The 14440-nt window shown below is 34.4% G+C and overlaps 2 protein-coding genes across 3 annotated transcripts; one reads left to right on the forward strand and one right to left on the reverse strand.

The window, feature by feature from the left end:
* Positions 1–546: 546 nt before the first annotated feature.
* LOC18053021 (DEAD-box ATP-dependent RNA helicase 38) lies at positions 547–4807 on the reverse strand. Of its 2 annotated transcripts, XM_006445865.2 has the most exons (8): positions 4410–4807; positions 3549–3842; positions 3166–3393; positions 2708–2773; positions 1865–2266; positions 1656–1767; positions 1145–1230; positions 547–965 (listed from the first exon to the last, which is right to left on the reverse strand). In XM_006445865.2, the coding sequence occupies exons 1-8, from the start codon at positions 4671–4673 to the stop codon at positions 909–911; spliced, it is 1509 nt and encodes a 502-aa protein (XP_006445928.1). In that variant the 5' UTR covers positions 4674–4807; the 3' UTR covers positions 547–908. The 2 variants fall into 2 exon arrangements, with proteins under 2 accessions (XP_006445928.1, XP_006445930.1); XM_006445867.2 differs by lacking the exon at positions 2708–2773.
* Positions 4808–9289: 4482 nt separating this feature from the next.
* Positions 9290–13648, forward strand: LOC18053022 (glutamic acid-rich protein). Its single transcript, XM_006445869.2, has 3 exons — positions 9290–9973; positions 10074–10767; positions 12415–13648. Exons 1-3 carry the CDS (start codon positions 9654–9656, stop codon positions 13459–13461), a joined length of 2061 nt encoding a protein of 686 aa, XP_006445932.1. The 5' UTR covers positions 9290–9653; the 3' UTR covers positions 13462–13648.
* The last annotated feature ends 792 nt before the right edge of the window (positions 13649–14440 follow it).

The raw sequence follows: 14440 nt of genomic DNA on the forward strand, positions 1-14440 counted from the left end.
TATATATATATATATATATATAACTCTCATTTGATTGAAACAAATCATTGTAAAATAGGAATGCTTTTATCCTTTGATGAAGGGAACTATGAAAGTATGCAAAAAGATAATATATCCACTAATAATTGGGAACCACTCAATAGTTTAATCCAAATTATACAATCATTTAATTAACCTAGGAAGTTCTCGGAGACCTATGAATGGTTATGGCTATTAATATCGTGTTGTAATTTACAAAATTCTCCAATCATAGGCCAATATATTAAATAGATTTGACCAGATAAATCATTAATAATAAATATCCAAATGGTTTTTCCTTACTTTTTATTTCATAATACCCAAATTGTGATTTGTGTTACAATTCCCATATTCTAAAACACAACACTCAGAAAATTACAAATGTCACATACGACAAAGAAAATGTAGTGCTTGGCATTTTAGTTTTACCGATTTTTAATTAATAAATAACGAAGATACAGTACCAATAATTATAGTTTGTTTAGTTTTATCGAATTAAGCAAGAAGATGCTCTATACACCAGAACAGTCTCAGCAAAGGCGCATAACTTTTTACTTCATATTAAGTAAAATTTGAACCCATTTCTGTCATTAAGTACATGCTTGTGTGTTTTCACAGGAACGAGAAAAAGCCTCCAAAACAATGCTACAAAACCGACGTAAGCAGAGAAAAATAAAAAAAGATTACACAACATAACAATATTCAACCTCCGCTTTTGTTTGATTTATGTATAAACTACTCAAACCACCAAAGGAGGAAAAAAAAAAAAACCATAGTTACGTTGGAAAGGTTACACAAAGACACCAAAGGAGATTGATCCAATTTCTTTCAGCTTTTGTAACAAGCTATGCCGATATATTAACTGATGTAGCCAAGACTAAGAAAAATCATCACAGCAAACCGGCTGCCTTAAGTGCTGCCTTGAAGTCCTCGTCGCTGTTCCGGACCTAACGTTGGAAAGCAGGAGGGAGACATCAATTAGACAGTATTAATTCAGAGCGTTTCACATGTGCATGTTTGCACCTGTACATTACATCTACTGAAAAATTAAACAGATTTTTTTGAATTTTGATAAAGTCATAAAATTCTGGAACCATGAAAGCAGGATCTTAACTCTTAAGATTACCTCAGTTACTTTGATGTCAAAGTACCGTTCAATTTTTTCCATGATAATCATATCATCACCATCCATCAACAAATTAAACACAACTCCTGAAAAATTACAAAAAATAAGTCCTGGTCAATAATTACAATTTCCGATTTCCACCTAGACAATATCCATGTAACAAATACATAGTAGAAATCAATAACGAGTCAATCTATTCCCAGTTTAACAAAGTAAGTCTGTTTAACTCCTATGTGCAGCTTGTGTGCCCCAATAATTCCAAGACAATACAAACATGTTGAGCCATAATGACAACATGAAGGTCTTTCTGACAAATAATATCCATCATTACCCATTTCTCAAACAAAGGGTGAACTCATCGGAATTACATCAATGTGATCAAGAGAAGACACTAACAACCTTGCAAATATAAACAACAGGTTCAACTGCCTTCAACTATCTTTTAAAGCAAATCAGATATTCAGCAAAAAAAAAAGACAATCAAAACAAAATCTTTAATTTAGAAACTTGCCTTTGCGGCCAAAGCGTCCTGCCCGGCCAATTCTATGCAGGTATACTTCACAATCAGGCTCTAAATGTTTTCCATGTTTCACCGGAGGATCATAATTTACAATAAGATTAACCTGAATAAAAAGAACGGGTCAGGATGTCAACAGCATGAGCACTAAGCATCCTGCATCCATTTGGAAAAACAGCAATTTTAAAACTAAAGAAAAGCACCTGCTGCTGATCAAAACCTCGGGCAAGAACGTCAGTTGATATAAGAACTTGTGTTAATCCATCTTTAAACTCTTTAACAATTTTGTCTCGTTCTTCCTGGATTGTAGCACCCATAATTGTAGTGACTTCATAACCAAAATCTTTAAGTGCTTTATGCAACGCGCTTGCACTATTCTTTGTGCGGACAAATATAATTGTCTGCCCCATTTTTTCTCCCAGTTCAAAAATTCTATCCCTGATTACCATAACCTTGGCAAGTTCGTCAGGACAGTAAACTTTATACTGCTTTACTGATTCTAATGACAACTCTTCTTTCTTGACAAAAAGTTGATTATAATCTTTAACAATCCTTGTTACAAAATTCTTGACAGTTTCGTTGAATGTGGCTGAAAATAGAAGAACCTGCAAGAAAAATGTAAATGAGAAGAAAGTATGCAACTACTGTCTCTAAAGTTTGACAAGTAAACTATAAAATCAGGGCAGTGCATCCAATACCAATTTTTTAGTATTTATCTTGTCCACCATGATACTTCCCTTACTGGGAATATTTGACCACTATTAACACGAATATGACTTTCAAGTACACAAATAGTACCGAATCATTAACACTCTCCGTCCATGTCACAAAAGATTACAAAAGGGAACTACAATGTTGTTTTGAATATTGCACTTCAGCAAAAACAATGACAATCTTGCATATTCAACCAAAATTATAATCCCAACACAAGTTAGAAACGCAAGCACATCCAGCATACAGATATAAGCTAAAAGTTCAAAGTAATCTTGCTAGTTTCACACCCTCTCTCAGCTAAGAGCATATTACCGCAGAGTAGTTAGACATACCTGGCAATGACCACTGCTTCTTTCAATGTCCTTCATAATCCTCAAAGAATCATCTCTAAAGCCAGCCTGTATAATTCATATATTTATGAGCACCCAATGACCAAGAGCCTCTCTCCAAGTAAAAAAGGGGGGGGGGGGGGGGTGGTTCCCTGAATCTTCCCCCAAATATTAAGCCATCAATAAACATTTCCACAATAAAAAGCACCAAAGAGTTTCAATAAAAGTAGCTCTTTCAAATCAACACTGAACTGAACCCTCTTACACAACTAACAGAACACAACACTCCCTTGGGGTTCATTCAAATTAACACTTAAAACAACCTAGCAGGAAACTCCAATAATTTTTTTCTGGCAACAAGAGTAACTACTAAATCATCTTGACATTGTTCTTTGATAAGAATAATGTACACATAATTTCATCAAAAAACTGCAGTACCATAATCTGCTTAATAAAATTACCTCATCAAGCATGTGATCGGCCTCATCATACACAAGAATTTTCAAACGACTGAAACCCAATTTCTTTGCTGACATCCATTTCTTAATGGTACCAGGAGTGCCAATCACTACTTGTGCTGTAACTGGTGGCCTTTTTGATATTGGCACATAATTGGTGCTGTCTGTTGGCACAGCACATTCTGAAGTTATCCCTGTGTGCTTCCCCATCTTACGAAGAACCTCCAAATTCTGCAACATTTATATACTATCCCTTAGTTGCCTCATTCTTAGTAAAAATTCAAATAAGATGCAAATGAAATCAAATTTTCAAACATGAATAGTTAGTAAAAAGGCTGCTAACACATTTACCAAAGGGGGGAAAAAAAAAAGAGGGGAAATTTAACCTGAATTGCCAATTCTCTGGTAGGACAAATGCAAAGTGCTTGTGGAGCCTTGAGGTTTGGATCAACACGGCTCAACATCCCAAGCACAAAACAAGTCGTCTTGCCAGAACCATTACGTGCCTGAGCAATCAAATTTCTGTAGGGAGGAGTCAAGATCATAGGCAAACTGATGGCTTGAATCTTGCTAGGCTTCTGGAATTTCATTTCCACGTATAATCCCTTTAGGAGCTCTGGTGAGAGATTCAAATCTTCAAATGTAGTTGCGGAGGTATAAGGTGTATCACCAGTCGTAACCTAAATCAGATAAGAGTAAATAAACAAATAAACCTCTCTGTACAACACATTGCTCGAAACTTTATCATCTCATCAGATGCAATATGACAGTTGCATCTATCAAACAAAGGAATCTGAGATCAGTAACGATACAAACCCACTTGCCCCATAAAACCAGCCTAGCCCAAAGGTTTCATAATACGTATCCCTTGAAGACCTACATTTTAAGTTTGCACTTCACTACCATAAGACTTTTTAAATCCCCTCTTTCCATATACTCAGCATTGAGAGTTCCAATACCCGACTTGTAAGGGAAACGAACACAGCAAGATTCAAATTTTCACTCAATGAAGGATTTAAGGGATATAACAAAAAATTGTCTGGACACTCAAAATTTCTCTTACATAACAAATCCTTATTATATAACAGCATCAATAGTTTTAATCATAATCTATTTAAACTAATTTAGCAATAATTAATATCCTAAGATCCTAAAATTTTCCACAGCCAAATAGAAATAAATAAAATATTTAATTAAATTGTTTTTTTTTAATAACAATAGCTACAATTAGAGGAAGAGACTCGTACGGTTTTGATGCTAGAGTCTTCAGCTTCGTCAAGGAACTTGTTGACTTTCTTGCTCTCATCAATAGTCAAACCCTCGACGTCCAGTTCCGCCGTTGATTTATCCTCAGATGTGTTAGCGGTTTGCTGCTGCTGCTGCTGCTTCCGCTCCTCTTTCTCCTTCTCCTCCTCCTCCTCCGCTACGTCGCCCCACGATCGCTTCGGCTCCGTTGATGGCAACGGCTCCGACGTGGCAGGGGCTGCTGGGTTTTCGGTTGGGTCGGCCATATTTGGCGTTGTGTGATGGGATTTGGTCGAAGGATTTTCACTGTCAGCGAGATTCTTCTTTTTTTTTTTTTCCCCCCGCTTTACTAAAGAGAAATAGTGTGTGCGAGTTTATTTATAGGAGTAGTTCTTTTCTTGCTAAGTCGGTAAGGGGATCGTAGAGTCGACGCTAATGATTTTTATTCAAAAGTGGGGATTATAATTACATATAGGTCCCCAGACTATTAGGAAATAACCAATGCGGAACAAAATTCGTATCTTTTGCACATTATCCTTGAAGAGTAATATTAAAGTCTAAAGCCACAAATTATTTTTGTACAAATTAAATGAAAATATGGAAAAAAAAAAAACGAGTGGGTAGTTTGTATAAAAATGATTTTTAGTTGTATATTACTTATAATTGAAAGTTGAGGAAAACAAATCTAATAAAAGAAGTATAAATATTGTTTGGTTCCTAAAATTTGAGATAATGACATAATTAATATTTTTTATTTTAAAAAATTATCCAAAAAATCTTAATTACAGATAGATTTTCGTTATTAATTAGATCAAATAATTGTATGTTTTGACTTTCGAATAAAATTACGGATCCTAACTCCTAATGCAACTATTTTCAAAAACAAAAGTAAGCTGCATTCTTGTTTTGTAATTTTAATTAAATTAGGGGTCCTAGTGCCATTTGGACATTTGCTCGGTTATTCTGAAAAAAAAAAAAAAAAAATTGTTAGGAAAAAATAGTTCTGGAAAAGCGAAAGAGTGGGCTTGCCTAAAAGCCTCAGCCCCATTACAAAGCCCATAAGGAGGGAGACGAAAACGAGCCTTGGAGCCCTGTTTTAGAAATAATAAAAAATTATTTATAAAGTGTTGCACGTGGGAAATTACTATGCATTTTTGTGACAACTGACAGGAGCACCTAACCTCAATTTCATATTTAATTTCTCCAACCCGCATTGTATACTTAACTATAAAATTTAAAAACAAAAGTTGAGGTACCATTAACAGACATTGAAAATGGATGTAATATTTTTATCTTTTATTAAATGATGATTATGTCTTCAGAAATTCGAGGTGTGTTTAATTTAATCTTTAACTTTGATAAAATGAAAATGAACATTTGGATTAAGCTCAACTCAACCTGACGCAACACGAATAATGTCTAAATTGAGTTGAATTTTTTCTTAATCATTATCTTTTATAAGTTAGGCGAGTTGAGTGTTATCGAAGTTACGCACACTTTGTTATAGTGCATATGAATATATATAAGAAAAAAAATGCTTTTGAAATTTTTTTTTTAAAAAAAGATACTAAGTGAAGTGTTTTCTCCCCGGAAAGCATACAACACTTTAGAATCAAATAAAATTACTTTTCAATTCTTTAAATCCATAAAAAGATAAAAAGATTTGATATTGCAGCATATATATTAAAGGATGTATTCTTGACCTACGCGTACTGTTGTTGACCAAATTCAATTACGATTAATCCTCCATTCGCCATCAACATAATTATATTCTCTTCTTTTTTTAATTTAATAATTTTGTTTCTAATTTCATGGGAATTGACGAAAAAAACTTAAAACAAATTTTGGCATTTAATTGATATTGAGATCATGAAATGCACCGCATTGAACGTTCATCAACATTTGAAATTTTGAAATCTGAAGGAATGGTGATAATTTAGATTGATAAACTGCATAATTAATCATTTTTTTTTCTAGCAATCATTAGATTTCTTTTAAGTTCAGATGCCTACATCAGAAAACTGACCATCTTTCTTTTTCTTGTTTACTTAGCTTTGAAAACTAAAAAATGAATCTTAAAAGTTCAAAAAAAAAAAAAATCTTAAACTACATCTGTTTTTTCTCATTTTTCTCATTAATCAAAAGACCCAAAAAAATGTATTCAGAAGATTTACAAAAAAAAAAAAAATTAGAATAGGGTTTTGGGATAAGCCTGGTTTAAATACTCTCTCCACTAATAAAAAATTTTCTCAATAAAAACTTTTTTTTAATATGAAAAAAGGAAAAATCAATTCATCATAACACACCCCAACTACTATAATATTTTACCAATACTCATAATTATTAGGCATGTTATTTATCTATATTTTTCAATACGGGTTGGGCCATTTTTATTTATAATTCTGAAAATATAAACCTAAACCCATATATATATATATATATATATTATAATTAATATATAATTTAAAGTTAAAATAACCTCATTGGTTGTTATATATATTTCGTTTGCATAAAATCAAACTTTTATCTTCATTTTACTCGAAAGAAACTTTGAATCGAATAGTTAATGTAATCAAAGTAAACTCTTAATACATATACTATCATTGAGTTCGGCTATTTAAACACATGATGTTGATATAAGCTATATGTGAATATTTAAAAGTAAAAACGTAAAAGACTTCATTTTTAACGTGCAATGGTACATTGTCACTTGACAGGTGAATCCGTCTCCAAAGTCATGTGAATTCAAGAAAAACATGGAAATTTAAATTGATATAAACTGATTGATACGATTAACTTCGACATCACCATAGTTATTCTACTAGTCTTGACAATATCATTACAATCCTTATTTTGTAACAAAAAAAAAAAAAAAATTGTTTCAACACTTTTGATAACGAACCACATAAATACGGAGAGTGAATTTATTTTATTAATGAATTTTAAGGTAGTGACATCGATCCTGATATTAAATCTCTCAAAACATATATAATAGAAATACAACTTACATAATATTTATGGCTTATCGACGTGGGATAATATTATACTCGCCGTCGTGTACATTATAATGCGTGACAAGAGATGTAAATTATCATTTTATTAATAAAGATGTGAAACCACAACATTATACTATTATTGTAAAAATGGTAAAAGCTTGTTTAGTTCTTATATTATGAGGTTAGTGTCCATTTAGTCCCTGTATTTTTAAAAACACCTTAAAACGTCCCTGCTACTAAATATTGACACTTATGCCATTATTTTTTATTATTTTTAACTTGCTTTTACAATATTACATTTTTACAATAATGTTTCTTTTTTGGATATTAATAAAAAATTAAATTATCAAATTAAACTCAAAAATAAAATAAAAACAAAAAATGTATATATTAATTTTTATGGAAGCTCACGTATGTCTAAAAAATTAATATCGTAAAAAATTACATTATCATTTTTTTAGAAAAATTAATATTTTAACTCAAGAGTGTGTTCCACAAAAATTAATATATATTTTTTATTTTATTTTATTTTATTTTTTGGTGTTAAACTGGTAATTTATTTTTTTCTTTTTAATAATGTCTAAAAAAATTATTATAATAGGGTTATTTTTTTCTTTTTAAAAATGTCTAAAAAATTATTATAATAGGGCAATATTATAAAAATAAGTTAAAAGGAACAAAAGATAATGGCAAAAGTGTCAATAATTTAATGATAGGGATGGTTTGAGGTATTTTTAAAAATATAGAAACTAAACGAACACTAACTTTAAAATATAGGGATTAAACGAGCTTTTACCCATGTAAAAATTAACACCCATCTTATGGCACACTGTAATTGATATTAAATATCTAAAAAGATATAAAAAAGAAAATGAAACTTTTATAATATTTATGACTTACCAATGAGGGTTCATATTATACTTGCCGTCGTGTACATTATAATGTACGACGGGACGCGTATTATCATTTTATTAACGGAGTTGAGAGACCACAGTAGAAGACCACTGCTGAAAAAATTAACGGGTATCTCATCTCACACTGTAACATAACGGCCCGGATTGATCAAATTGTGCTTGTGGATATCACGAAGAAACCTTTACAAAAATCTAAACAATTGGGATTAATTGGGTCCCACAAAAACCAACCATGATCAATCAAGCTTCGCTGACTATGATGCACCCCTTTTAAATCATAATTTAACGGTGATCTTAAATTGAAATTTTCTTCCACTCAAATTGGTCCCACTTAAAATTCGAACCACGATGAATCGACCTGTGACGTGCATCATCTAACAGGCTGTGATCTTAGATCAGAATTTGCTTGGCGTTTACAAGGGCCAATTAGTAATTTAAGTCCAACTGTGTTTTATCGTTTAGGTACCTATTTTTTATTTTTTTTCCCTAAATAGAGTAAATAATTTATCTATTTATATTAAATAAGCCTATAAATCTATTAAAATGATTGAAATACTATTTTACTCTTTGACAATGATTATAAAGCTCATATTTATTTATTCTTAGTAAATACATTGTTTTCTATTTTTCTTATCCAATCAATACTTTTATGCCAAATTAGTTTCTACTTTCTATAAATAAAAATGAAGAATTACTAAAAAAATTAAATTCATGTCATTGTAACATAATTCGAGAATCTACTGATACTCAAACTCTTTAATTAATAATGAATCATTATCTTATTTTAATTTTTTCTAAAAGACAAAATCATTTTTTCACTATTGTTATTTAGTGACAATTAGTGGACTTATTTAATATAAATAGATAAATTGTGGTGCTTATTCATGAAAAGATAAAGAATCAGGGACTAAAACGATAATCTCCCAAACAAAGTTCCGGGGTTTAAACTGAAGTCCAAAACAGATCAGACCCGAACCGCCAAGCGAAATAAAAATCGAAAAGAGGCGAAACAGAGCCACGGCGCTCTCGAGTCTTGACTCTCTTGCTCCCTCGTTCCCTATAAATATAAACATAAATCTCAAAAATTATAAAAAAAAAAAAAAAGAAGCATAAAACTGAAAACATAAACACAACAACAACGAACGGAATAAAAGCAAAAAGAACCCAATCAAAACGGCAAGGCCGAAACCCTAAAACGATAACTACGAAAACAAAACGAGAAAATAAAACGTAGGCAGGGAAAAAAAAAAAGGAAGATAACAATCTAATGATTATAATGAATCGATGATGACATGAGCGTAGGCGTAGTAATATGAGTTATTAGCTTCTCTATTTCATGGCCAGAGAACGCCACGGAACGACCTCGCAGCAGCAGCAACAGTGGGGCACGTTAGAGGAGTTGTTGCTAGCGTGCGCCGTAAACCGCCACGGGACCAGGAGTTGGGACTCGATCGCTATGGAAGTTCAGAACCGAAGTTCGGCTCTCTCGTCGCTCACTCCGCAGAGCTGTAGGGACAAGTTCAATGAGATTAGACGGCGGTTCACGGTGAAAAACGGCGCCGAATCGACGAGTTTGGTCCCGTTGGTTGACCAGCTCAGACAGATTCGTGTCCAAGAGCTCCGCGCCGAGGTTCAACGACGCGACGTTTCGATCGTGTAAACTTGCTGTTTTTTTTTATTTGAGATCTGAGACTGAGGGATTTTGCTTTATGTGATGAGATCTGTGAAACGACGGCGACGTTTTCGTGTTTTGCAGGTCATTGGAATTGAAGGTGAAGAGATTGGAAGAGGAGAGGGAGAAGAGCATGAAGCCGGAGGCAGATCTGGAGAGCGACAGAAAAGCCATGCCGGAGATCGAAGCCGCCGTCGACGGCGACGGCGACTCGAACCGATCCTTCAACGAGTCCAATTCCACTACCCAAAAGGCCGAAACGACAAACAAGAAACAAAACGACGACGCGGAAGGGGAGGAAGAGAAAGAGCAGAAAATGAAACCCGAACCGGATGTTGAAAATGATCCGGTCCAAAACAGAACCGAAAGTGGACCGGACCGGGAGGATCGAGACTGGTCATCCAACGGTAAATTAAATGAAAATGGAAATGGAACTGGAAATGTTAAAGAAGAAACCGACGAAGATAATGATAAAACTGCGTCGGAGGGGAAAGTGGAAAGCGTTAAGAATAAAACGAGTGCAGTCGGTGGACTCAGTGAGTCGAACGAGTTGTGGGACGAGTCGAAAAGGGAGGGAAAGCAGAGCAGCGATGTACAAAGCTCAGCTAGTTTGTCGAGGAACAAACGTCGTCGTAGTGGCGAGGAGCCCTATGACGAGGAGGTTTCTCCCGCCACAAAAAAGGTATTGGCTGTAAAATCTGAGCCGTTAGTGAGGTTTCTTGGGATGATACGGTCTCATCGGCTCGGCTCGCACTTTGAGCGGCGGCTTCGGAGCCAGGTATGTTAACTTTTTTATTTTTCAAACGAATATTCTTTATGAGAAAAAAATTGAAATTTAATTTAATTAATCCGGTTGATCAAATAAGGTAAGTAAAGTTCAAACATGCACTCTGTTCATGAATAGTAGGCAACTCAATCCGGAGCAATGATAGCTTTCCACGTAATATCCAATAGGAACTTATCGGTAAAAATGAAAAAATTGCGGTGGTTGTTTGGTCCTCGAAAAAAAAAAAATAAAGAATTGTTTCATCGCATTATCACATTAGGCATCTAATCTAAGCATCGTTTTGAAGAAACGACGGTATGGATGTATTCAACGTATTGACGTGGGTCCCAACTACTGGAATTTTGGACTCCATGCGATTTGGAGCACGAGTAAAATTGTCGAGAAATAAAAAAAAAAAATCCTAGAATATTTTTTTGGATTGAGGTTGTGACCATGGTATCCTACAATATAGATTTCACAATTTTAACATTCATAAATGATTAAATTTTATTTATTTATAGTAATTTTGTTTATTATCTCCCGGTGCTTAGATTGAAGGATGCTCTTAAAGTTGTAGTTGATTGAACATTTCACCTATTTGTCTCCTTTCTTTTTCACTTTAAAATTTTTTTATGTCTAGTATGAGCCAGAATCATGCAAGCCCAAAATAATTGGTGTTTATCTTTGAGGAGAGAAACATGACTCGTGGCCCATGCTTTTGCGAATTTCTTTTCCCCTAAGATGATAATTTTTTCAACCCTTCAAATGATGACAGTTTTTTACACCCAAAAACAAGGAAGAGTACAAGACCATGCGTAAATTTTAACTTATTAAGGAATCCGATAATATTTATAACATTAACCAAATAATTTTTGAAACAATAGCTAAATGGCCTTGAGTGACTTGGGTGATGCCATGCCACGTCGGTTTTCGATTGATTGCTTAGCTTGAAGGTGCAAGTTATGAGTGAGTGGTTTTTTTTTTTTTTTTTTATCTGTTGCACGTAGGACTTTTCATGGGCCAAGTTTTTTGCTCGTTTACGTGTGTTTTGCTTGGAATAATTTTTTCTTGGGTCTTGGTCTTTGCTCCATTTGGAACGCGATAGGAAAGAGGGAGGGTAACTTCGGCTTTAAAACGGGTTAACCCACGTTCGCGTTGGTTTCTTTTCGATTCATTTTGCCCATTTTGCCCTTCTCGGGAGTCTTCTGTAATTTTCCTTCTTTTTTTGATAGTTTCTGTAGTTTTGTCATGGGCTGGATACTAACATTCAGGCCCCCGAGCTCTTTTTCTAAATTGGGAAGGAAATAGTTAATTTGTGATTTCGGTAAAATTAGGAGATCCGGATGTCATTTCCTCTTTACTGCCTGGTGCCTCTTGGCTATTGGTAGTTATGGTCTGTAGTCCGTCGTTGTGTGTATGGGAAGCCGTGCCAACAGTTGACCCTCTGACTTGGCTTGAATTGAGGAGAATCCAACGGTGATTAGGATCTCGTCAGTGGGGCCCATTACTTGATCGCACGACTACGGCTGTTTCTTGTTTTTACGACATTTTATGCTTGCGTGTAGTATTTTTATTTTAACAAAAAATTGTATTTTAATTCTCTGGCACAACAGAGAGCGTTATTGAACTGATCAATAATGGTATAGTGTTTTTCTGCAGGAATCTGAGAGGTACAAGAAGTTGGTAAGGCAGCACATTGATCTTCGAACAATTCAATCCAGGCTTGACAGAGGGCTTTACTCCAATTGTTTCCAAAAATTCTTTAGAGATCTCCTTTTGTTATTCAACAACTTCGTAATTTTCTTCAGAAAAAGCTCTCAGGAATATGCCGCAGCACAAGAACTCCGGACCCTAGTCATTAAAGAAATGACCGATATGCTTCGTAAGCAACAACCCATTGCTGTTACTAAACCTAAACCTAAACCCAAACCCGAACATCATCGACAACAACCACAGCCTCCGCCCGCTTCCCTTTCAAAGCCTAACAGAGGTTCAACAATGGTGGTGTGTGGGAAACGCAGCTCTATTAAAGCAATATCCAAGAATGCGTATGGTAAAAAAGGAGATAGAAAGGATAGAGAAGTTGAAGAGAAACCGAAGGTGAACGAGAAGAAGGTTGATAGTTCGTTTGTGGGTATTGAGGATAAGGGTATTAAGAAGAAGAGGAGCCAAGAGCGGTCTGTTTCGTTGCGGAGAAATTCAAGAAGTAGCAGTAGGAGTGGTGACGTGAAGCATCAGTTTGGTGGTAATGAGCTTAGTTCTCATGATACTTTGGAGGCTAAGACAGAGAATAAGAAAGAAAATGCTGTAAAGAAGAAGAAGCTAGGGGCGGCTAGTTTCTTGAAAAGAATGAAGCAGAATTCACCTAGTGAAGTGATGGAAGATGACGACGAAGAAGAAGATGAAAACGATAATGATAACGATGATGATGACTCGGGCGACGATAGCAAGGATAGTAAAGTAGAGGAGGAGAAGAAGAGGAGGTCGGTGACGAGGAGAGATGTAAATAGAGTTACAAGAAGTTCAAGGGGAAGAGGGGTGAGGGAAGAAAATAGAAGGGCGAAGAGAGGAGTGGGGAGGCCGCCGAAGAGATCGGCTTCGGGGGCAATGAGTCCGCCGGAGAAGACGTCGGGGAAGAGGGGCAGAGATAATGGTGAAAGCGAAGTTGGTGGTGGAGGCAGGAGTCGGAAAAGAACAAGGAGGTGAAATCAAAGGGTGCATGCATGAATGATTGTTGTATAATGTATATTATTGAGAGGTTTTTTGCTTTTTTTTTTTTTTTTGGGTTATGATTCCTTTTGATCAGTTTAGTGTTTTAGTTACTAAGAGATCAAGATAGAAATGGTTCAATTAGAGAGAATGAAGTAGAAAAAAGAAAAGTTGTGTTTGGAAATTGGAGAGTGTTTGTGGCAGCCATTTGCATTTCTTTTTTTTTTTTTTAATATATAAACACACACACATAGCAGCATGTAGATGTAAGGATGAATCATAGGCTTTTTTTTAATTTTAGTTTGCTTCATTTTTGCTTTAGAAATTGAGGTGCATTTGGTCCATTGAGTAGAGAGATAATTTTGATGTACATAATCATAAAGACGTATTTAACTTCAACAAAAATATAACTAGTAATTTTTTTTTAATTACTGAAATTTGAATAGTATTAAGACACAACCAAGACTGAAAATGATATACTGTTTATATTACAATATTACTGTACATATAAAATAACAGTATTATCTCTCATTGACCTTAAAACTGATTAGGGCTGAAAAGCTGCACCGAGAAAGCAACCAGCCATGATGCCAAAAGTAATTTGGTGTACGTGTTGATTTTCTTGAACCCTCCAAAGATAGAAGAAGTAAATTTCACACATACCTTTAATCGGTGTATTCCTCATAGCCTGACTTTTCTGGTAGTTACAAATAATTCTAATTCTTTCTACATAAAGTTGATTCATAAATCTATTTTTTCAATATTACATGTGCGTACATGTTACTGTCTTTTTCACTTAAATATCATATTTTGCAATGTACACTTTAATTTTGAATTTTGAAACCCAAATTTTCAAGCCTAAGTTACGGTGGGTTTAAGAGAAGTCATTCATAGTTGAATGACGAACTCACCTCTAAATGAGTTCATTTTGATTTTAAAAGTCGATTTTCGAATTATATTTGAGGTAGACTTCAAA

Source organism: Citrus clementina, unplaced genomic scaffold, assembly GCF_000493195.1.
Source record: "Citrus clementina cultivar Clemenules unplaced genomic scaffold, Citrus_clementina_v1.0 scaffold_2, whole genome shotgun sequence".
Taxonomy (NCBI): Eukaryota; Viridiplantae; Streptophyta; class Magnoliopsida; order Sapindales; family Rutaceae; genus Citrus; species Citrus x clementina.